This window comes from Perognathus longimembris, chromosome 5, assembly GCF_023159225.1.
Source record: "Perognathus longimembris pacificus isolate PPM17 chromosome 5, ASM2315922v1, whole genome shotgun sequence".
Taxonomy (NCBI): Eukaryota; Metazoa; Chordata; class Mammalia; order Rodentia; family Heteromyidae; genus Perognathus; species Perognathus longimembris.
Window position 1 is genome coordinate 2,113,865 of NC_063165.1, and position 21,436 is coordinate 2,135,300.

The 21,436-nt window shown below is 66.7% G+C and overlaps 1 protein-coding gene and 1 pseudogene across 1 annotated transcript; one reads left to right on the top strand and one right to left on the bottom strand.

Annotated features, from left to right (window-relative positions):
• The window catches only part of LOC125351600, a 96,604-nt pseudogene that overhangs the window by 45,318 nt on the left and 29,850 nt on the right, over positions 1-21,436 (bottom strand).
• Positions 8,953-16,478, top strand: Sik1 (salt inducible kinase 1). The gene is given in 21 exon segments (XM_048346169.1): positions 8,953-9,172; positions 9,664-9,757; positions 9,760-9,779; positions 11,744-11,807; positions 11,926-12,087; positions 12,185-12,238; positions 12,241-12,308; positions 12,432-12,473; positions 12,475-12,556; positions 13,026-13,156; positions 13,158-13,232; positions 13,366-13,497; positions 13,710-13,832; positions 13,921-13,965; positions 13,968-14,096; positions 14,098-14,104; positions 14,506-14,787; positions 15,290-15,489; positions 15,491-15,519; positions 15,690-15,718; positions 15,721-16,478. Coding segments are annotated over 21 exon segments (2,208 nt in total). The 5' UTR covers positions 8,953-9,016; the 3' UTR covers positions 16,005-16,478.

Genomic DNA, 21,436 nt, shown 5'->3' on the forward strand with positions numbered 1-21,436 from the left:
AACGCAGCCTGGTGGAACACCCGTCCGGATTGTGCAACGCGGCGCCCGCCCCCCCTTCCTGCAAGGCGCTGCTGCGGTCGGAGCTCAGGGACGCGTCTGCCGCTGGGGGAAAGGGTCACAAAGGCACAGCCAGAAAAATGGGCAAGAAAAGGTGCAAAGGACGGAGGTTCTTCATATGTAAAGAGCTCTCAGAATGAATTAAAAAAAAATCCTTTTGATTCTTTTTGGTTTTGCCTGTCCAAAGCGGCTCTTTGGTTGGGTTACAGCTCCCAGGAGCCAGCCCTGTCCCCTTGCAGTTCCGGTGACTTTGTGGGCTGACCTCTGGCACCCCCTTTGCAGATAAAGGGCATCCTCGAGACAAGCTGGACCTAGTGTGGATGGCGAAGCTGTCCTAGTCTGTCCTGTGAGGCTGGACAGTGTGTAACAGGGAGACATTCAAGCTCCAGGGATGAACTCTGTCAGGGACCTTTGTCTGCACTGCCCTGTGGTGGGGGGCAAGGGGCAGGGCGGGGGAGGGGGGCAGCAGCCCGGCCTGCGGACACCTGGCTGACACTGGGCTCTGAAGCCATACAGCCCAGGAAGTGAACACGGATCCAGTTCTTGCTTCTGAACATAGCAAAGTATTTTTAAAATAAAAATTCCCCCACATCGCCAGGGTTTGAGGTCAGGAGAACCCCAGCTGTCTCACGTGTCAAAGGTCCAAAGGCATCTTTCACTGCCAACTCCATTTTAAAGGCTGTGCAGTGGAGAATTCCATGCCAATCCTACAAAAGTAAGCCGAGTGGGGAGGGGGTGGGTGGGGTGGGGTGGGTTAGAACTTGGAAAGGGGCCACATGGAGCAAGATGCATTGTCTTGGCTGGGAATGTGGCTCGGCGGTAGAGCGCTTGCCTGGCTTGCATGAAGCCCTGGGCTCGACTCCTCGGCACCACACACACAGAAAAGGCCATAAGCAGAGCCATGGCTCAACGGAGAGAGTGCTAGTCTCGAGCAAAAGAAGCTCAGGGACAGTGCCCTGAGTTCAAGCCCCAGGACTGGCAAAAAAAAAAAAAAAGATACATTGTATTCATAAACTGACTTTTTATATGGCAATTCTTTTGTAAAACTACTTAAAGATAACAAAAAAGTTGACATAAAAAAATTAAGGGCTTGATTCTAAGGAAAAGTTCATATAGGAACAGATACAATATCATTGTCTATGATAATATGAAATAAATATCTCAAAATAAGAAATACTGAATGTGAGTGCTAAATATAAAATATTAGTTCCTCTGAGCCTCTGATCATACAAAATTCTATAGTATTTACAAAATTGAATTCCAGGAAATGGAAAAAAATCATTCTTGCCGACCAATCCCAGTTATTCAAGAGGCTGAATCCTGGAGGACTGCGGTTTGAAGCCAGCCTAGGCAGAAAAAAACTGTCAGAATTTCAAAATAACCATTTTCAAAATATCCAGCAAAAATCCAGGTTGGAGGTATGACTCAACTACTAGAGCACCAGCTGAGTGCGTAAGCAAGCTGAGCAAAATTAAGTCCCCGGTGCTGATGAAAGATGGGGGAGGGGAGAAAGAGAACACAGTAAACTATGTGTAGAGGGCTCAACCCAATTTTAAAACCGATCTATTGTACACGTTTGTGGAATTAGAAACATCTACCAAATGCACCACCCTCCGTCCTGATTAGAAGAGTGGTAAACTCATGGGCCATCCGAACTTGATGCTTGTTGCTTGTCTTTATTTTAACGCATGTTTGTTGTTGTTGGGGGGTCTTTCTGTGTCGCAGGCTGGCTCTGAGCTGCTGCGCTGCAGTGATGGTCCTGCCTGGCCTCCTCGGGTGCTGGCTGGAACGCTGCACCGGGGGAGCCGGCTCGTGGGCAATGTTCTCCGCAGGAAGCCTTTTACAGCTCCGAATCTCGTAATGTGCAATAATCACGGCACTCACGTGAGAGGAGCCAGTGTTTGAGAAGCTACGCCGCGACCCGCCAGCTCCCGGAGGCAATAAAGCCATTCGGATTCGGCAGCAAAGGCCACGAGGGGACGCGGCCGCCGCCCGCAGCTCCGGGCTAGGAAGTCGTGATTTCTTTCTTTCGGCCGGTGGCCTCTCCTGCCCTTCCCCCTCCAGCCCTCCTTCTCCCCGGGGACGGGAGGTGGAGTGGCTTGTGCCAGGCCACCCCGTGGGTCGCAGCCAGGAGAGAGGCTGGGAACGGGGAGGACACGTGGGTGTGCCCTTGGTGTGCCCTTGGGAGGGCAGAGCCCTGTGACACGGCCTCCGTGGCCTCCCGGGCCCCTGCCAGCCCGGGTGGACAGCCCGCCGCGTCTGGGTGGGGGGGACAGGGTGGGCTGGACAGGGCGGGCTGGCCCGTGCACTGTCCCTCCGGTCGGGCGGGGGCCGGGCTGAGGAGGAAGGAGACCCTGGCAGGGGGGCGGGGCTGTGGGGCGCCCTGCCTCAGTAACCCCACCATGCGCTCTGTCTACCTGCCGGGGTTCATGGGCCCCTGGGAGACGCTGTACCCAACAGGGCGCAGAGCAGGCCGTGGGGCCCGGGCCGCGTGACACTGTGTGCGCGCTCCGTCTGGCCCGGTGTGCACTCCCACGCCACTGGCCCGCCGTGTGGACCCCTCCCAGGGCCGCCCGGGGCTCCCCTGGATGAAGAGGCCGCGCCCCAGAGCCGGGCGCCTGAGACGCGGGGGGGGGGGGGGAGGCTCCCCTCCCGCCGGCCTCCTTCCAGACCCGCAGTGGCCGGGGCCTCCCGGTCCCACTGGCCCCCCGCGGCCCGCACAGCCCCCGCCCCGCACAGCCCCCGCCCCCGCACAGCCCCCGCGGCCCGCACAGCCCCCGCGGCCCGCACAGCCCCCGCGGCCCGCACAGCCCCCGCCCCGCACAGCCCCCGCCCCGCACAGCCCCCGCGGCCCGCACAGCCCCCGCGGCCCGCACAGCCCCCGCCCCGCACAGCCCCCGCGGCCCGCACAGCCCCCGCCCCCGCACAGCCCCCGCCCCCGCACAGCCCCCGCCCCGCACAGCCCCCGCCCCTGCACAGCCCCCGCCCCGCACAGCCCCCGCCCCGCACAGCCCCCGCGGCCCGCACAGCCCCCGCGGCCCGCACAGCCCCCGCGGCCCGCACAGCCCCGCCCCGCACAGCCCCCGCGGCCCGCACAGCCCCCGCGGCCCGCACAGCCCCCGCCCCCCGCACAGCCCCCGCCCCGCACAGCCCCCACGGCCCGCACAGCCCCCGCGGCCCGCACAGCCCCCGCCCCGCACAGCCCCCGCCCCGCACAGCCCCCGCGACCCGCACAGCCCCCGCGGCCCGCACAGCCCCCGCCCCCGCACAGCCCCAGCGGCCCGCACAGCCCCCGCGGCCCGCACAGCCCCCGCGACCCGCACAGCCCCCGCGGCCCGCACAGCCCCCGCCCCGCACAGCCCCCGCCCCGCCGTCTCAGCATCGGGGCCAGCGGCGTCGGAAGGCAAGTGGATCTTCCCCCGGCCAAGTGCCCTGCTCCCTGCAGACCCGGTGGGGCACGGGGGACGCGCCAGCGCCACCCCGACCCACGCTGCCCCCTGCCCTTTGTCGTCTGGGGCGCACAGAACGTGGGGGCTGCCGGCCGCCATGGCGTCACGAGTCCTCACCACCCACATGGACAGACAATGGTCCCCCACGCCACGGAAACCAGGTCAGCGAGGATGAGAACCCCCTGCGGCGCCAGAGCCCGGCCTTCCTCGCGGGTGCGGAGCCTGGCGTTGCTGTGGCAACCCGCCACCCGGCCCCCGCGGCTCCCACGGCGGTGACGAGGGGCCGTCGGGGGGCCCTGCCCTCGGCCTCCAGGCCCATCCTTCCTGCCCGTGTCCTCAGGGTGCTGAGCTGGCTTCCCGTCTCAAAGCCCACGTCCCTCAGACGCCGCCGTGTCTCAAAGCAAAGCTCCTGGGGACCGAGCCTGAGGACTGGCTCCATCCCCCAGGCCTCGGCCCCTGCCGCGAGGCCACCTTCCTAAGAGGTCCCCAGCACTCCGGACCGACCCGACAGCGCCACCCCCAGTGACGAGGCCAGCGGCCACGGTTCGGACGCCGCTTGCCTCCGCGGGGCGCTTCTGTGCGGAGGAGGGCGGCGGAGCCCTCGCGCCCCAGGGCCCCGGCGGTCTTTGTAAGAAGACAGCAGCATCCGCGCAGCTCTGGCAGCTCGGTCCTGTGGCATTTCCGCACTCTCTACACTTCCTGTAGCACACAGATCACGAGTGGCCAGTGTGCTCACACGGAACACCCCCCGCCCGCTACTCTCCGAGCCAAGTGCTCAGATGGGTCGTATCAGAGCCCAGAGCCCGTGTTTGAGGGGTGCTCACCGGCGTCCTGACGCTATGTCAATGCCCGTGTCCCCCCTCCCCCGTCTCCTGGTATGGGGGCCCCCCACCATCGCTGAGAACCCCAGGCTGTGGGCAATCAGGAATTCTGCCGGGGGACCACCTCGCCGCACCTTTGTTAAAACGCATTAGTAGCCCATTCCGGAATTAGTGATTGATGTCAGTCTCTTACCATGCCTGACTTCCAGTTGAGCGTTATCACAGGCAGATAAACACGGAGGAAAACAGCCACGCAGGAGATAAAGGTATGCGTGCACCTTTGTCGTACACATGGGTGTACAGATGGAAAAGTGGGAAGTGTATAGACCACAGACCGTGCGTGTGGGGTTGGTGCTGCCCTCAGTATCAGGAAGAGTCAGTTTCCACTGAGGGTCTTGAACAAATTCCTTGCGGCCAGCTAGGGACGACTGTCATCTTAATACTGCGAGCTGCCCCCCCCCAAGACAATTCTCCCCACTCCAATGCCAGAAAAAGAAGAAGGGGGAGGCGAAAAGGAGGAGGAGGAGGAGAGCAAGGAAAGAGAAAGAAGCAGGAAGAGGAGGAGGAGGGAGAAGAGACAGGAGGAAGGAGGAAGAGGAGGAGGAAATGAAGGAAGAGGAGGGGGAGAAGGAAAGAAAGAGAAGGAGGAAGAAGAGGAGGGAGAGGAGAAAGGAGGAGGAGAGATGGGTCTGCCGAGGGCCTCTTCACCGGCTCTCCCTGGGCCCGCCTGGAATCTGTGGAGAGCACCAGGCCCCCAGCCTTCCTATCCACTGTGCCTATTCCTCTCAGCCCGATGGGAGCAGGGCGGGGCCGGGCACCCTCCAGGGTCTGAGATGGGGAGCAGGGCGGGGCCGGGCCCCCCTCCAGGGTCTGAGATGGGGAGCAGGGCGGGGCCGGGCCCCCTCCAGGGTCTGAGATGGGGAGCGGGGCGGGGGCCGGCCCCCTCCAGGGCCTGCACCTGGCAGCGTGGCGTGGTGGGGCGTGGCGGGTCGTGGCAGGCGTGCGTCTGTGTGGGGACTTTCCACCCTGGGCCTCCCTGCTTCTCTGCCCCCTCTGCCAGCCCTTATGCCCAGGCCGACCTCATGGCCTCTGCTCGGTTATCAGCGATGCCCCCACTCTAGGTGACCCCACCTTGCCATCCCTGCTCTCCAACCACGGAAGAGGCACACGGACTTGCGGGCCACACGCTGACTGCCATGAGTCTGCCATGCTCGTTTCTCCTCCCGGCCCACGGCCCCGGCTCAGGGCGGGGGAGGGCGGGGAGGGGCCGCGCGCTGCCCGCTCGCTGCTTCCGAGGCTGTGCCCGTCCCAGCCGCCGTCCCTGCCGAGCTCGGTCCCGGCACCCTGCCCGATCTTCTCCCTGCGTCAGAGAGTGGTTACTCATCATGTGCAGGGTCAGGATGGCGGCCGGGACAGAGGGGACCCGTGACGTCCCCCTCCCCCCCGAGCCCCAGCGCCCCCGCAGTGCCTCCCAAGCTTCCTGCAGAGCCCGGCTTGGGTCCCGTCACTCCCCCCCCTCCCTGGGGACCTGCCCTCCCTCCCACTCCACTGCCACCCGCCTGCTCTGCTCAGCGCTGTGTTCGCGCCCGCAGGGCCGGGCGCGCGGGGAGGCCGGCCCTCCTGGGCCCTGGGCGGTGCGCGGTGGGCTCTTGCCACCCCGCGTCCAGCGAGCGCGGGTGGAGGAAGGCGTCCCCCACGGCGGCCCAGCTGGCGGTAGGTCGCTCGGTCCCCCACACGCCCGAGCCACTGGCTTTGGGAGGCGCCAGGGACGGGCAGGGGTCCCGGGCCCGTGGCGGCCGTGGCCCGCACACCTGCTCTGTCTCGAGCGCGGGGCGGGGCTGGCCACCAGGCGGCCACGTGGCACCAGAGCTGGGCGCCAAACGCCTCTTCTTTATAAGCCGCACCCGCCTTGGGGATGTGGGTAGTCCTCTGAGGTCCCCCAGGAACTTGTCGTCATTTTGGCCCCCCCCCGACCCTGGCTGGGGCGGGGAGGCCCATCCAGCACCCCATCTCCAGCACCCTCAGGCTCCAGGGCACAGAGTGCAAAGGCAAATTCAGTCCACAGGTTTGAAACCCGCCTGCTTGAGCATCACAGCGAGCCCCTTAGCTACACGGGTCATTTGTGCGGACGACAGAAACCTTAGACCCTTGGAAATGGGGGGGGGGGGGGCAGGACACACACAGGCCCGTCCCCACTGTGTTGCACAAGTGCCCCATTATCCCAGTTCTGTGGATCAGGCCCCTCCCCACCCTCCTGACGTCCCCGGGTGGCGGGGTTCCTCCCTCCGCTCCCTGGTGGGTGGCGAAGGGCCTCGCAGAGGGGTAAGGGACTCCGGGAAGCCCTGAGCATGGGGCATTGTGGAGCCAGGCTTCCCGGGGCGGGGGGTGGGGATGCAGCCCAGGGCAAAGCCAGGCCGCCTGGGGGGGGGCCCTCCCGGGGGCCGGGGGGTCCACTGCCTTCCTCTCCGCTGCCGTCCTGGGCAGGGCTGGGACCCCTGACTCAGCCCACGGGCTGGCTGGCCAAGTATCCCGACTGGGCCAAGCAGACCAGGGCTGCCCTGGGGGCCATGGGGCCCACCTCCCCCGCCCCCCTCCCGAAAAGCCCTGGATGGAGGAAGCCTGATGGAGGAAGCCTGATGAGAAAACACCAGATGAAACAAAGCCAGGAGGGCAGAGGGGGCCCCAGGGGTTTGGAAAGCAGAGGTGAGGAGTGAACCTTGTCCCCCTCCTTGTGACAGGGGAAGCCTCCGCCTCAGTTACAGCAGGCGTGAGGCGTGGAAGGTGGGAGCGACGGGGTCCCTGCCCGGTGGACCGGGCGTGGGGACCCCCAGATGTGGAGAACAGCAACTGCACACAACTCCGCTGGAAGGTGCTAAAAAGCACACCTCCAAATTAGGGGTGGAGAAACCCAGGATGAACAGAGGCAGATGCCCCTGAACCTGTACCCCGAGGGCCCTTCCAAACAAACTGGCCCTGCGGGGTGCGGGTTGGGGGTGGCTGAGACAAGCTGGCGGTGCTCTGCCAACACGGGGCCTCTCCCGGGCCAGCTCCCGGCCCCTGCCCGCGCACCAGGCCTGGGGGGGGAGGGTATGTGTGTCTAGCTCTAAATCAACGTGGGTTCGTTCTTGCCCTGTGGACACAGGCAGGGACGGTCACGTGCTTCCACTCTTTGTCCCACCTGGCCCCGTCCAGTGGGCCCTGCTTCTGGGCAGTGACCGCCAGGGCCACCCCCAGGGTGGCAGGGGCTGTGCGCCCCCCTGCGGTCCGCCGGCGCCCTGGTGCGTGGCAGTGAGGGCCCCCACGGGTGAGCCCGCAGAGGCCCCAGGCTTGTGAGCACAGACGTCCCCAGTCCTGGCTATGGGGGGCGGGAGGGCCCACCGATCACCCGTAACCCCCAGGGATCAGGAGAAGGCCGGCTGGGAGGGGCGGGGTCACCCCTGTGGCCTGGGGACCTGCCGTGGAGGCGGAACTTTCCAATTTGCCAAACACTCCGTGTCTATCTGTCTGTCTGTCAATCTCCACCGAGCTAACACACGTGGTCACAGGCACAACCCCCCTGGCATCTACCTCCCTCCCGCCTGCTGCCGGCCCTGCGCCCGGCACCGGCTGCGGTCGGCCCGGTCTCCAGCGTCGGTTAACTCACCTGCTCCCCCCACCTTCCTCACTGTCATCCGTCGCGTCCGTCTGTCTAGCCATCTCCGGGCCGACCACCCTGGCTGGGGGCCCGGGGCGGCGCGGAGGGCGCGGGGGGGCGGGGCGCGGGCGCGGGCGCGGGGCGGCGGGGCGCGGGCGCGGGCGCGGGCGCGGGGCGGCGGCGGTGTCCGCGGCGCCCGGCAGGGGGCGCGCCGCGCGGCCCGCGCGCTCGCGGGCTCGGGCGGCCGCGGCCCGACGTCACCGCCCGCGGTCGCCCTGGCGACGGCCTCACCGGCGCGCGCGTCAGAGCCGCCAGTCTCTTGGCAACGGCCCGATCTCCGCGCCCCTCCGCCCGGCACCCGGCCGCGCGTCGCTCTGGCGTCAAAGCGACGTCAATGGGCCGTGGCGATCCGGCGGGGGGCGGGCCGGGGGCGGGGCCGCGCGGGGCGGGGCGGGGCGGGGCGGGGCGGCGCCGCGTGCGGCCGGCGGCGGCGGCGGCGGCGGCGGCGGGGCGCTGACATGCGGCGCGGCCCGGGCGGCGGCGGCGGCGGCGGCGGAGCGGCGCGGGGCGGCGGGCGAGCGGGCGGCGGGGCGCGCGGAGGGCGGCGGAGGTGAGCGGCCGGGCGAGCGCCGCCGGGGTCCCCGCGGGCCCGCAGGTGCGCGCGGGGCGGCGGGGGCTCCGGGGCGGCGGGGCGGGAGCGAGCCGGCGCCCCGCGGGCTCGGGCGGCCCCCGGGTCCGCGGGCACCGGCGCGGGCGCGGGGCTGCGAGCCCGGCCGGCCGAGTCCGGGCCGCGGGGGGCGGCTGGGGTCCCGGCGGCCGGAGCGGAGCCGACCGCGGCGACAGGTGTGGGGTCGCGTCCGCGCGTCCCGCCGGGGCTGCGCCGGGGTGGCCGCGGGGCGGCGCGGGGCGCGGGGCGCGGGGCCCGGGCGCAGCCGCCCGCGGGCTGGGGGCTGTGGGAGCTCGAGGGCCGGGGCCGGCGGGGCGCGCGGGGCGGGCGGGCCGGTCGAGCCCCCGCCGAGCGCCCCCGGCTGGCCCCGCAGGTGCGGCGCGGAGCCATGGTGATCATGTCCGAGTTCGGCGAGGCCCCCGCGGGCGCCGGCCACGGCCTGCCCAAGCCGCTCCGCGTGGGCTTCTACGACGTGGAGCGGACCTTGGGCAAAGGCAATTTTGCCGTGGTGAAGCTGGCGCGGCACCGGGTCACCAAGACGCAGGTGCGCGGGCCGGGGGGCCGGGGCGGGGGTCCCCGGGGCGGGGGGGGGTGCGGGCCGGGGGACACCCCCTTGCTCCCCCCGGATGGGTGGTCCCCCCCCCCCCCGTCAGCTCTCAGCGCAGTGAGGTGAGACAATGCTTTGTTTTCTATTTCCGCGCAATCCGTCCAGTTCATAGAGAAGGGCCAGAAAGGCGACACCGGACCAATCCCCAGCCCCCGGGCGCGCGGTGGCCGCCGGGCCGGGCCGGGCCATACCCGGGCCGGGAGCGGGGCCCTCGGGTAGCAAGCCTGCACATAGCCCGGCGTGCATCCACTTAACTCTGATTCCTCCAGATAATACGAGTGGTTGCTTTACTTTTCCCCCCTCAACTTTGTGTAACTTTTTGGAGGTGTTCGATGTTGTTTTTTTTGGGGGGGGGAGGGAGTGTATGTAAATGAAGTCAAGAAGCAATTTCTCTCTTAATATTTTTTTTTCTTTATAAAATTCTGTAGGTGGCAATAAAAATAATTGATAAGACACGACTGGATTCAGGGAATTTGGAGAAAATCTACCGGGAGGTCCAGCTCATGAAGCTCCTGAATCACCCCACATTATCAAGCTCTACCAGGTGGGTCCCTCCACGCTGCTCGCCAGCCCCCCAAGCGTTCTCGTGGCGAGTTCCTCCCTTCTTAGTTTCCCACAGCCCGTGCTTCCTGTTCGTTGCCCCCTTTCCTAATGTGGGTGGGAGTCTGGAAACTGCTTGTGTAAAGTAGATCTATTATGGTGCGCTGCACAGATAGAGCTACGGTTATTTCCTTGCTTTTTGGCTGCACTTGAGATTCTCTTCATTAAAGTTTTACTCGCTGTCACTTGTTCCCGTGTTGAACGGGTTGCTGTGAGGATCCCACCCCGTGTGGCTGCCCGGCAGCCTCCGAGTGCAGAAAGACAGATTTGAGTGAAACCAGAAACTCCCACCTTTGCAGATAATCATCAAACTTTAAAAGCAACTGCTCCTGCCGGTGTTGTTCAAGTTGCCCGTGCTATGGCGGCAGTGAGCCTTTGTCTTCCCGGTTTTAACTCTTTAGGGTCGGGTGGAGAGATGGCAGGCGCCACTTGGAGTTTGCCCTTTGTGCCTCACCCTGGCTGTCTGTTGGTTTGTTTTATGACTTTATTTTTGTTGGTGTGGGAATTATTAATTATGTCTTTGAGAAATAAGGAATCAGGAATCAGTATGTCTCCCGCGTACTTCTTGGTGATAAAGACAAAATGGAGACTAGTCAGAGGGCTCGTTTTAGTGCAGGAGGACAGAATGCGGTGACTTCAAACGTTCCGCCCACTGGCTCTTGCACTCTGTGTAAGTAAAGGCAGACTTGTCGGCGCTCGCGTCTCACCCGGCACTTCTGAGCACGGGCTGGGGCTTACGCTTTATTGTGGCTATCCTTTTTAAGTTGTGCTCTGAGGTAATTAAGTTCTCTCTGGGGCCACGGCCGTCCACACCTTGGCCCCCTCCCGTGGCTCCTGCCTTCCCCACGGCCCCCTGCTTGGAGCCCTGCTGAGTGATGGACCGGTGCTCTCCATGCTCTGCTGCCTTAGGCCGCTCCACCTGCGGGGCTGGGAAGCGCTTCATGGAGGTTTAAAAGTTGAACCTTTCTCCTTCTTGTCCCTTCTCCCCTTTCCGTGGAGAAAAGGAATTGGTGGTGATCTCACCATGCGAAGGACAGTTAGAACTGTCAACTGAATTGCCAGAATTCCAATATCACTTCCCTTATTCAATTCACAGCTCAAAGCAACTCACTTTAAATGTGCCTTTTTAAAAGAATAGCTGTATTGTTTTTTTCTCCTATAAGATTATCTCTCTAGTTCTGAAATATAATATACAAAGGCACAGATTGTTGTGTTGGATTTTACCTTGTTTCTTAATGAGGCAGGCTTTAAGTCCTTTATTTTTTTAGGGTAATATAAAATGCCTGGTCAGTGAGCAAACTTTCAAGGTGTGTGTTGACACGGAAAGATGCTGAGCTCTTCGAGTCCCCGTGGCTTACCTAGCCGAGTCCTGTTCTCATGCCACGATATTTGGCAGTGTGTGGGAATAGGCCATTGGCTTAAACAACCTGTTGCCGGCGAGGCTCGGGGAAGAAGGTGGACGGGAGGGTAGAGGCTGTGGCCTGCGGCTCCCTGGAGGCGTGGGAGGCAGCCTGAGCCACAGGGCCCGGGCGTCGCAGAGAGCACAGGCGGGGTGCACAGGGCCCGGGCGTCGCAGAGAGCACAGGCGGGGTGCACAGGGCCCGGGCGTCGCAGAGAGCGCAGGCGGGGTGCACAGGGCCCGGGCGTCACAGAGAGCAGCGCACAGGCCGGCTAGTGTGCATTATTATGGCTGAGTCTTTAAGGTTCTCCCTCTCTCTCTCTGAGCAGGAATTTCCTTGTGTCTTCATTGAGTAAGCTTTATTTATTTATTTATTTTTCCTGTTCCCCCTTCACGGCGAATGGACTTGTCCAGGAGGAGTGAAAGATTTACTGGTATTCACATGGATAATTGAGCCCTTGGGTTGGTTCGTGTGGCTCAATGCCAGGTCTGGATTTTGTTCTTTTTAGGTTATGGAGACAAAGGATATGCTTTATATTGTCACCGAGTTTGCAAAGAACGGGGAGATGTTTGGTAAGCCACCCTCGCTGCTGTCCGTCGAAGCCCGCCCTCCCAGTGCTGGGCCCCCACCCCGCGCCTCCGCCGGGCAGACCCCGAATCCCGGGTCGAGCTTGGCTCTGGGTCTCCGCAGATTATCTCACTTCCAACGGACACCTGAGTGAGAACGAGGCACGGAAGAAGTTCTGGCAGATTCTGTCTGCCGTGGAGTACTGCCACGACCACCACATTGTGCACCGGGACCTCAAGACCGAGAATCTGCTGCTGGACGGCAACATGGACATCAAGCTTGCAGGCGAGGGCCAGGGCCGCGCTGGGAGGCCGTGGAGGCTGTGCCTGGGGGGCCGCTGCACACGGGGCCTTTCTAGTGACGTTGTTTCTTTGTCTTTCAGATTTTGGGTTTGGGAATTTCTACAACCCAGGAGAACCCCTGTCCACGTGGTGTGGCAGCCCCCATACGCAGCCCCCGAAGTCTTCGAGGGAAAGGAGTATGAAGGCCCCCAGCTGGACATCTGGGTAGGAGCCCGTGTGTGTGTACACGCGTGCGTGTGTGTGTGTGCACGCGCGCACCCTGCTCTCCCCCGGGGCCGTGTCCCAGGGCCGGCCGGCCCCTGACCCCCGGCCGTCTCCGTTTCCCAGAGCCTTGGGGTGGTGCTGTACGTGCTGGTGTGCGGCTCTCTTCCCCTTCGACGGGCCCAACCTGCCAACGCTGAGACAGCGGGTGCTGGAGGGCCGCTTCCGAATCCCCTTCTTCATGTCTCAAGGTGAGGGGGACGCGGCCCGGGGTGGGAAGCGGGCGCCACGGTGCCCGCCGCCGTCTTGTCAGCCTGCTGTCCAGCCGCGCCCCAGGCCCGGGGGACTGGGCTGCCAGCGAAACCCGACCACCGCTGCTCTCCCGTGCCCCACTTACCTGGGGGGAGCCAGGCCTCCCCGCCGCGACCCCGCCCCTCCCCCAGCCTCCTCTGCGCGGCCCCAAGCTCCCAAGCGCACTCTTGTGTTGCCGAAGGATGGGAAGGATGTGGGGCCCATCGCCAGGCCCATGGGTGGGGGGGGGCGCTGCGGGCTCCCTGCGGAGCGCGTCCTGAAGGACAGTGTCCCCGAGCCCGGGCCGGTGGGCAGCACAGGCCGCCGCGCCCAGCCTCAGCCTTCCTCAGGGCCATCCCCGTGGTGGGGGCACCAAGGTGCCTGCAGGCCCGGCCACCCCAGAACACGTGCGTGTGTCCCCCCCCCCAGACTGCGAGACGCTGATCCGCCGCATGCTGGTGGTGGACCCCGCCAAGCGCATCACCATCGCCCAGATCCGCCAGCACCGCTGGATGCAGGCCGGGCCCCGCCCCGCCCTCCCCGCGCAGGCCTACGCCTCCCAACCTGGGCGACTACAACGAGCAGGCGCTGGGCATCATGCAGGCGCTGGGCATCGACCGGCAGAGGACGGTGGAGGTGAGCGATGCCGGAGCCCGGCTGCCCCGCGGCGTGGGGGCGGGGGCGGGGCGCGGCCCCTCCCGCGGACGATGACCCAGAGCCGCCGTGCTGGGGAGGCCCGGCCGGCTCTGACCCCTCGCTGCTGCCCCAGTCCCTGCAGAACAGCAGCTACAACCACTTCGCCGCCATCTACTACCTCCTGCTTGAGCGGCTCCGCGAGCACCGGAGCGCCCCGCCCGCCCGGCAGCCCCGGCCAAGGAGCTCCGACCTCAGCGCGCTGGAGGTGAGTGGCGCAGGCCCCCTCCCCTCCCCTCCCCTCCGCTCCTCTCCCCTCCCCTCACCCCTGCTGCCGCCCAGCCCCGCCTCACCTGCAGAGGGGGCGCTGGCTCCGTGCACCCCGCTCAGCGCCGCTGCGGGCCGGGCCCAGCTCCCCGGCCGCGGCGGGAGGCGGGCTCCGGCTGGCCTCTGACGGCCCCCATCCTCCGCGCTCCCCAGGCTCCTCAGGACGGCTTCCCCTGCGACCCTTTCCGGCCGTCCCCGCTGTGCCCGCCGCGCCCGGCCCTGGCGCAGTCCGTGCTGCAGGCAGAGCTGGACTGCGAGCTGCACAGCGCACTGCAGGTACGCGAGCGCCGCGCCGGGCCGGCCGCCCCCGGAGCCCCGGGGCCCCCCGAGCCCGGGAGTGACCGGTGCCCGTCCCTCCACGCAGCCCCTGCTCTTCTCCACGGACGCCCCCGGCGCCGGCGCGCCCCGCCCCCCGCCCCGCCTCCCCCCGGTCGCCTGCTGGACACGGCCATCGGCGAGGAGGCGCGGGAGGCCCCGCCGGGCAGCACGGGCCGAAGACACACGCTGGCCGAGGTCTCCACGCGCTTCTCCCCGCTCACCGCCGCCCTGTGAGTCCGCCGAGACCCCGGGGCGGGCTGGGGTGCACAAGGCCCCGACAGGCTCGCTGCTCACGCACCCTCTGCCTGGCAGCCTCCTCCCAGTCGTCCCAAGACCATGGGCCCCCCTGGCCCGCCCCCGCCCCCCCTGGCCCGCCCCGGCCCTGGCCCCCCCTGGCCGGCCCCGCCCCCCCCCCCCCTGGCCCGTCCCCGCCCCCCTGGCCCGCCCGCACCCGGGGCCCCAGGCCTCCTCTTACCCCCCAGTCTGTCCGTACCAGGCTGGGCCCCGCGCCTACGGGGCTCACCAAGACCTAGAGCCGTCAGCTCAGTCCCGGCCCAGCCCCGAGGGTGCGGCGCCTGTCGTCTCCCCTGGGGCCCCGGCGGGGCCTGGCTCACGCGCGCGCTCCCCGCAGGCATCGTGGTCTCCTGCTCGGCCTCTGCGAGCCCCACGGAAGGAACGAGCTCCGACAGCTGCCTCACCTTCTCCTCGAGCGAGGGCCCCGCGGGGCTCGGGGGTGGCCTGGCCGCGCAGGGGCTGCTGGGCACCTGCGCTCCCGTCGGGCTCACCTCCCCGTTCCTGGAGGCGCAGTCCGCCACCCCCGTGCTGCAGGCCCCGGCGGGCCTGGGCGGGGCCGTCCTGCTCCCCGTCAGCTTCCAGGAGGGGCGGAGGGCGTCCGACACCTCGCTGACTCAAGGTGAGGGCCCCGCGCTCGCGTCCCCCCAGCCCCGGCCCCCCCCCGTCCGGCAGAGCCTCGCCCTGAGGGTGGCGGTCCCCACATTCTCGGCCGGGCCCCAGGCAGGACTGGCCAGAAGGCCCCCCTGGCTCCGGGCACCCGGTCTGCCTGGCCGCTCCGATGAGTGTTGGGGGCGCCGGTGCCAGGCGGCTCCTGCTGGCGGTGGGGTCTCCAAGGGCCCCCAGCAAAGGCGGCTCCACGCCCACCGCGCTGCCGGGGGGAGGGGGAGGGGTTCCCTCCATCCCACGAGCCTGTCAGCCCACGGGGCCACCAGACCCACGCCGGGGTTACATTAGACCTGCTGCCCCGCACCTGCAGGCAGAGGCTCGGGATGGCGGAGGGGGCCGCAAGGCCGCTGGCCCGGAGGAAAGCCGCGCCTCGCTCCTCCCTCCCCCCCCCCCCCCCCCCCCGCGGACTCGGCGGGCACCGGGGTGGCTGACGCCCGCCGTGCGTGTGTCCGCAGGGCTGAAGGCCTTCCGGCAGCAGCTGAGGAAGAACGCCAGGACCAAGGGGCTCCTGGGCTTGAACAAGATCAAGGGGCTGGCGCGGCAGGTGTGCCAGCCCTCCAGCCGGGCGCCGCGGGGCGGCCTGGGCGCGCTGCACGCGCCTGCCCCGAGCCCGGGGCTGCCGGGCGGCCCGGCGGGCGGCCGCGAAGGCCGGAGCCCTGCTGGAGGAGGTGCTGCACCAGCAGAGGTAGGGGCTCCCGCGGCCGGGCGGGGCCGTCGGGGGGGGGGGGGGGGGGGGGAGGGGGACCGGCAGGACGCCGCGGGCCGCCGCCTCCGCCTTGCGCGTCCACGCACGCCGCGCAGCGGGGTCGGCGCGGCGCAGTGACCGTCCCCCCCCCCCCCCGTGTCGCGCCGCAGGCTGCTCCAGCTCCAGCACCACCCGGCCGCCCCGGCCCCGCCGCCGCCCGCCCGCCCCCCTACGCGCTCGGCCCCTGCGACGGGCTCCTGCCCGGGCTCCCGCTGCTGCCCGCGCCCCTCCTGCAGGCCGGCGGCGGCTCCCCCGTGGCGTCGGCCGCGCGGCTCCTGGACGCCCACCTGCGCATCAGCGCGGAGCCGCCGCCCCGCCCCGCCCGGCGGGCCCCGCCCTGCCTCGCCCGGCTGGCCCCGCCCGGCGACTGCGAGATGGAGGACCTGACGCCCAGCCCGCGGGGCACCTTCGTCCTGGTGCAGTGAGGGCGGCCTCTCCCGGGACGCCTCCAAGCAATAATTTCAGAGATGTGAAGACCGAACTTTCTAGAAGCGAAACAAGCAATACGTTAGGTGTACGGGCCTTTTAGTTTATTTTGGCTTTACTTTTTCTTGCACTGAGTGGCTGCGACTACGGAAGCTTCTGGAAGAAAAATGATATGGGGGGGTGCCGTGTGGGTGGGGGATGGGAGGCGGGCAGGGCGAGGGAAGGTGGCTGCCACCCCCAGACAGCAGAGCAGAGGGCCCTGCGCGCGCCTGGGCCACCGGCCCCCCACCGCCAGCCTCATTGGAACCCCGCGCTGTCTGCGGGCGGGTGGGTTGATCGGTGTACCCTTGGGTTTTCAAGTTGCGAGTTCTCCACTTCCTGGAGCATCCGGGCTTCAATGAAAGCTGGACTTGCTGCCGGAGCGGCTCCCAGGCCCGGCTCCCAGGCCCCCGGCTCCCAGGCCCCCGGCTCCCAGGCCCGGCTCCCAGGCCCGGCTCCCAGGCCCGGCTCCCAGGCCCCCGGCTCCCAGGCCCGGCTCCCAGGCCCCCGGCTCCCAGGCCCCCGGCTCCCAGGCCCAGCTCCCAGGCCCCCGGGGGGGCTCCCAGGCTGAGCGCAGGTGCAGTCTGCATTCTTGGAATTCTTCCCGTTCAGCCAAGCCGCTTCCACTGCTGAGGGTCAGCTTCCAGAATTCTCCCAAGAACCCTGTGGGACCGGGAAGAACACAGGCCCCGGCCACGGGTCTCAGACGCGCGCGCCTGGAGGACACCGATGAGTTCTGCTGTATCTCACTTCGCTGCTAATGACTCAGTTCTTAGGCATTTCATGCCAGGGTCCACAGGGACTCCTGACTGGGGGAATCGTGCAATAGCGCGGGCGTGGCTCGCACCGGCAGAGCTCACCGGCAGTGGCCGCGCTGCCCTGGGCCACGGCCCACCCGGGGGACGCCGCCCCCGCACCCGGCGGGGCTTTCCTGCCAGGACGCTGGGTGAGAAGTTTGGTCAGTGTTTATAAAGCTTTGTTTCTGTTTTTTTAAGCAAATACTGTATATGTGTACAATCAGGAAGCAAATGGACACTACTTATTTTTTATATTTTTGTACTACACTTTTGTGTTTCTGGTTTAGACCTCGCTCCGTCGTGTCCGCACCGGGCTGCACTGAGGAGGGGCTGCGGGCCCGGGAGGAGGCGGCCCGGGAGAGCCGGGACATTGCCTCCCGCCCGTCGGCCCCCCCCTCCCCCGCCAGGTGCCTTCCGCTCACAGCCTGCAGTGTTAGGAGGAAGGGGAGAGGCGGGTATCTCTAAAAGCCAAAGATTGACCGAGTTACTTGAGGGCAGGAAGGGGTCCGCGCACAGCCCCCCGTGGGCTCCCCGCCCTGCCACCCCGTGGCCGGCTACACGCGGACTAAGGGTTCCCCCGGGAGTGGACTGGTCCCTGCCACTGACAACACCAAAGTCCCCCGACCCGCCGACTCCGTGTGGGGGGCCCTCCCCCACGCCGGGTCCCCAGGCCTCGGCACCCGCGTGCCCCTCCGTCGGAAGCAGTGGCAAGCACTTTACTTTCACGGTGGGGTGTGTGTTGGGGTGGCTTTGACCCCCCGGGAGGAGGGCGGCCCCGGTCCCTCCCTCCCTCCTAGGAATGCTTGTCCCGCCGTAGCTCCGCGAAGACCACGTGACCTGCTTGATGTGTGCGTAACTGTTTTGTTTTTTACTACACCTGGGTTGTTCATTTCCTACGTTAACATGAGAAACGTATGCCAAATGGTTAGTTGATGTATGTTTTTTTAATTTAATATTTAAATAAAATGTTTGGGGGGACCTTGACTTTTCTCCTGGTTCCTCTCCGAGCACCTGACTTGGAGCCGCGTCCCGGAGGGACTTGGGGTGGGCAGGCGTTGGGAATGTTGGAGTGCGGGGAGGGGGAGGCGGGCAGGGCCAGCCCCAGGCCGTGGAGGCTCTGGAAGAAGCACATAAAAGGCAGAACTACCTTCCAGACGCGGCGTCTCACCAGAGGGAAGGCCTACTTCCTTCGGGTCCGTTTGTCCGCTCTGCACACCAGCCGCGCTCCTGGTGGGGACGCGCCATGGCCAGACGCCGCAGAGAACCGCAGAGGCCCGCAGAGGCCCACCGGGAACCGCAGCGCCTCCTCTGGGCCTGTCCCAAAGACTTGCACGCAGGACTTCAGATAGTTACACACAACTCGCCATAAAAGCAGAAGCGACCTGGGTTCACGGGTAGTCACCCGTAGTGCAGACTGTCATCACCCCGAAAGTCAAGGCCGGTGCTGGGCACTCACACCTGCAGCCCCAGCTGCGGGAGGCTGAGGTCCGAGGATGGAGGTCCACGCCAGCCAAGGCGGAAACCTCCCTGGTGTTCTCATCCCCCTTCAGCTGGAAAAAAGCCACAAGTGGAGAGAGAGAGCCCCCGGGTCCCGAGTTCAAGCCCCAGGACTGGCGCATACTGAGAAGGCCGGGTGAGACCGCATACTTCCCGAACAGCTAAGCAAGTCCCCCGCAGGGCCCTGGCCCGCCTCCCTCGGCTCGGGGCCCAGGCTGGAGACACAGCAGTGCCCACGTGTGCCGTGGTGTGAACGGGGCGTGGGCGGGGCGTGGCCTCCGAAGCCCACGTTGGCGCGGGCGGGGCGTGGCCTCCGAAGCCCACGTTGGCGCGGGCGGGGCGCGGCCTCCGAAGCCCACGTTGACGCGGGCGGGGCGTGGCCTCCGAAGCCCACGTTGCCTTGAGCGGGGCGCGGCCTCCGAAGCCCACGTTGCCTTGAGCGGGGCGCGGCCTCCGAAGCCCACGTTGGCGCGGGCGGGGCGTGGCCTCCGAAGCCCACATTGCCTTGAGCGGGGCGCGGCCTCCGAAGCCCACGTTGCCTTGAGCGGGGCGCGGCCTCCGAAGCCCACGTTGCCTTGAGCGGGGCGCGGCCTCCGAAGCCCACGTTGCCTTGAGCGGGGCGCGGCCTCCGAAGCCCACGTTGCCTTGAGCGGGGCGCAGCCTCCGAAGCCCACGTTGACGCGGGCGGGGCGTGGCCTCCGAAGCCCACGTTGCCTTGAGCGGGGCGCGGCCTCCGAAGCCCATGTTGCCTTGAGCGGGGCGCGGCCTCCGAAGCCCACGTTGGCGCGGGCGGGGCGTGGCCTCCGAAGCCCACGTTGCCTTGAGCGGGGCGCGGCCTCCGAAGCCACGTTGACGCGGGCGGGGCGTGGCCTCCGAAGCCCACGTTGCCTTGAGCGGGGCGCGGCCTCCGAAGCCCACGTTGGCGCGGGCGGGGCGTGGCCTCCGAAGCCCATGTTGCCTTGAGCGGGGCGTGGCCTCCGAAGCCCACGTTGCCTTGAGCGGGGCGCGGCCTCCGAAGCCCACGTTGACGCGGGCGGGGCGTGGCCTCCGAAGCCCACGTTGACGCGGGCGGGGCGTGGCCTCCAGAGCCCACGTTGCCTTGAGCGGGGCGCGGCCTCCGAAGCCCACGTTGACGCGGGCGGGGCGTGGCCTCCAGAGCCCACGTTGCCTTGAGCGGGGCGCGGCCTCCGAAGCCCACGTTGGCGCGGGTGGGGCGTGGCCTCCGAAGCCCACGTTGACGTGAGTGGGGTGTGGCCTCCGAAGCCCACGTTGACGCGGGCAGGGCGTGGCCTCCGAAGCCCACGTTGACGTGAGCGGGGCGTGGCCTCAGAAGCCCACGTTGGCGCGGGCGGGGCGCGGCCTCCGAAGCCCACGATGGCGCTCGCGGAACCTGCCTGCTGCTTAGGGATCCCAAGCCCAGTCTTGCCTTCGAACCTCCGGATGCGTTCCAACCTCAGAGGTGCCGCGCTAGGTGACACGAAATAACACGTGCGTGTGTCTCCACGTGGCACGCAGACAGCCCGCTTGTGGGGGGGGAGGTACACCGCCGTGTGTGGCTCCTCCACCAGCAGCTGTAGAATCTTCTCGAATCTTCTAGAATTTGTGCCACGATGGTGCTGCCTAGCGCAGTGCGGCACACGGGTCACGGGGGGGGGGGGGGCGGGGGGGAAGGGGGCCTCCCCAACGGGCACTAAGGAGGAACCGAATCTGACCGAGGAGGAACTGGGTGGCTGGGGGTGGAGGCTCCACAGTGGGGTCCAGAATGGCAGCAGGGGGTGCCCCCCCCGGGGGGGGGCAGCCCAGCCCTGCGGAGACCCCATCTTTTTGGAGTTTGGCTGGAGAAGGGTCTTTGGTGCAGCCTAAAGAGTCTCCTACTTTTAAGGGCCCATGGGCCATCTCCAAGGTCAGCCGGGGCTCCAAGGTCAGCCCTGAGCTCTGCGGGCTGCGGTTGGAGCCGGGAGGAGCCAGGGCGGCGGAAGTGCTGAATCGGAAGAGATCTGTGCAGGGCCGGGAGAGGTGGGGTTGATCGGTTTCACTTCCTCTTCCTCGGGGAGCTGTCTGCGCTCTCTGTCTCTGTCTCTCTCCCCCCCCCCTCTCTCCCCCCCCTCTCTCCCCCCCTCTCTCTCTGTGTCTCTCAGCTTTTTTACCCAGGGCCAGCACTCTACCACTTGAGCCACAGCGCCCCTCGTGGCTTTTTGGTGGCTCATTGGAGCTAAGCGGCTCGTGGACTTTCCTGCCCAGCCTGGCTTCCAGCCACGATGCCCGGCTCTCGGCGTCCCGAGTGGTGAGGCCCACAGGCGCCCCCCTCCCACCCCCATTCCCTCTCACGATCATGATTTCTTATTCGGAGGGGATTTCTGTCAAACCTAAAGGACTTACTAATCCTCGGGGACCCGGGTGCGCCGTGGCCAGGCTGCGCTCTGTGTCGGGGACCACGCGGGGGGGGGGGTGTGCGTGCACACGCGCGTGCGCTCCGGGTGTGGCTGCCCTCCCGGGCGTGCTGGGGCGCGGCTGCCGGGTCCGGAGCTGCCTCCCCGGCGGTGTGGGTGCGCCCTGGTTTGTTTACCCCTCGCCTGGTGACGGGGTTTGGGGCGTTTCTAGGGCGCGGCTGCGGGCGGTGGGGAAGGTTTCCCTTCTCCAGGGCGAGGCAGGCCCAGGGCCGTGCTGCAGCCGGCTTAGAGGAAGCCGCGTGGGTCTCCCGTGGCGGCCCCTTCCGTGGCGGGGCCCCTTCCCGCCTGCACTTGGTTCTGTCCGTGTTGATGTGTTAGCCAGGCTGATTGTCCGCAACGGTGTCTCACTGTGACTTCATTTTGCATCCCCCCACCCCCTTTACTTTTTGCTTTATTTTATTTTGAGATGGGGTCTCACTGTGTAGCCCAGGCTACCTTGGAACTAAGCCCATATGTAGCTCAGGTTGGCCTTGAACTCAGATTCTCGTGTCTTTACAGGCATGTACCACCGCTAGGCCGACTGCTGATTTTTATTTTATTTTATTTATTAAATTTTACTGACAAGGTGATGTACGGAGGGGTACAGTTACATAATAAGGTAGTGAGTGCATTTCTTCCGACTGGTGATTTTTAAAATGTTCTAATGAG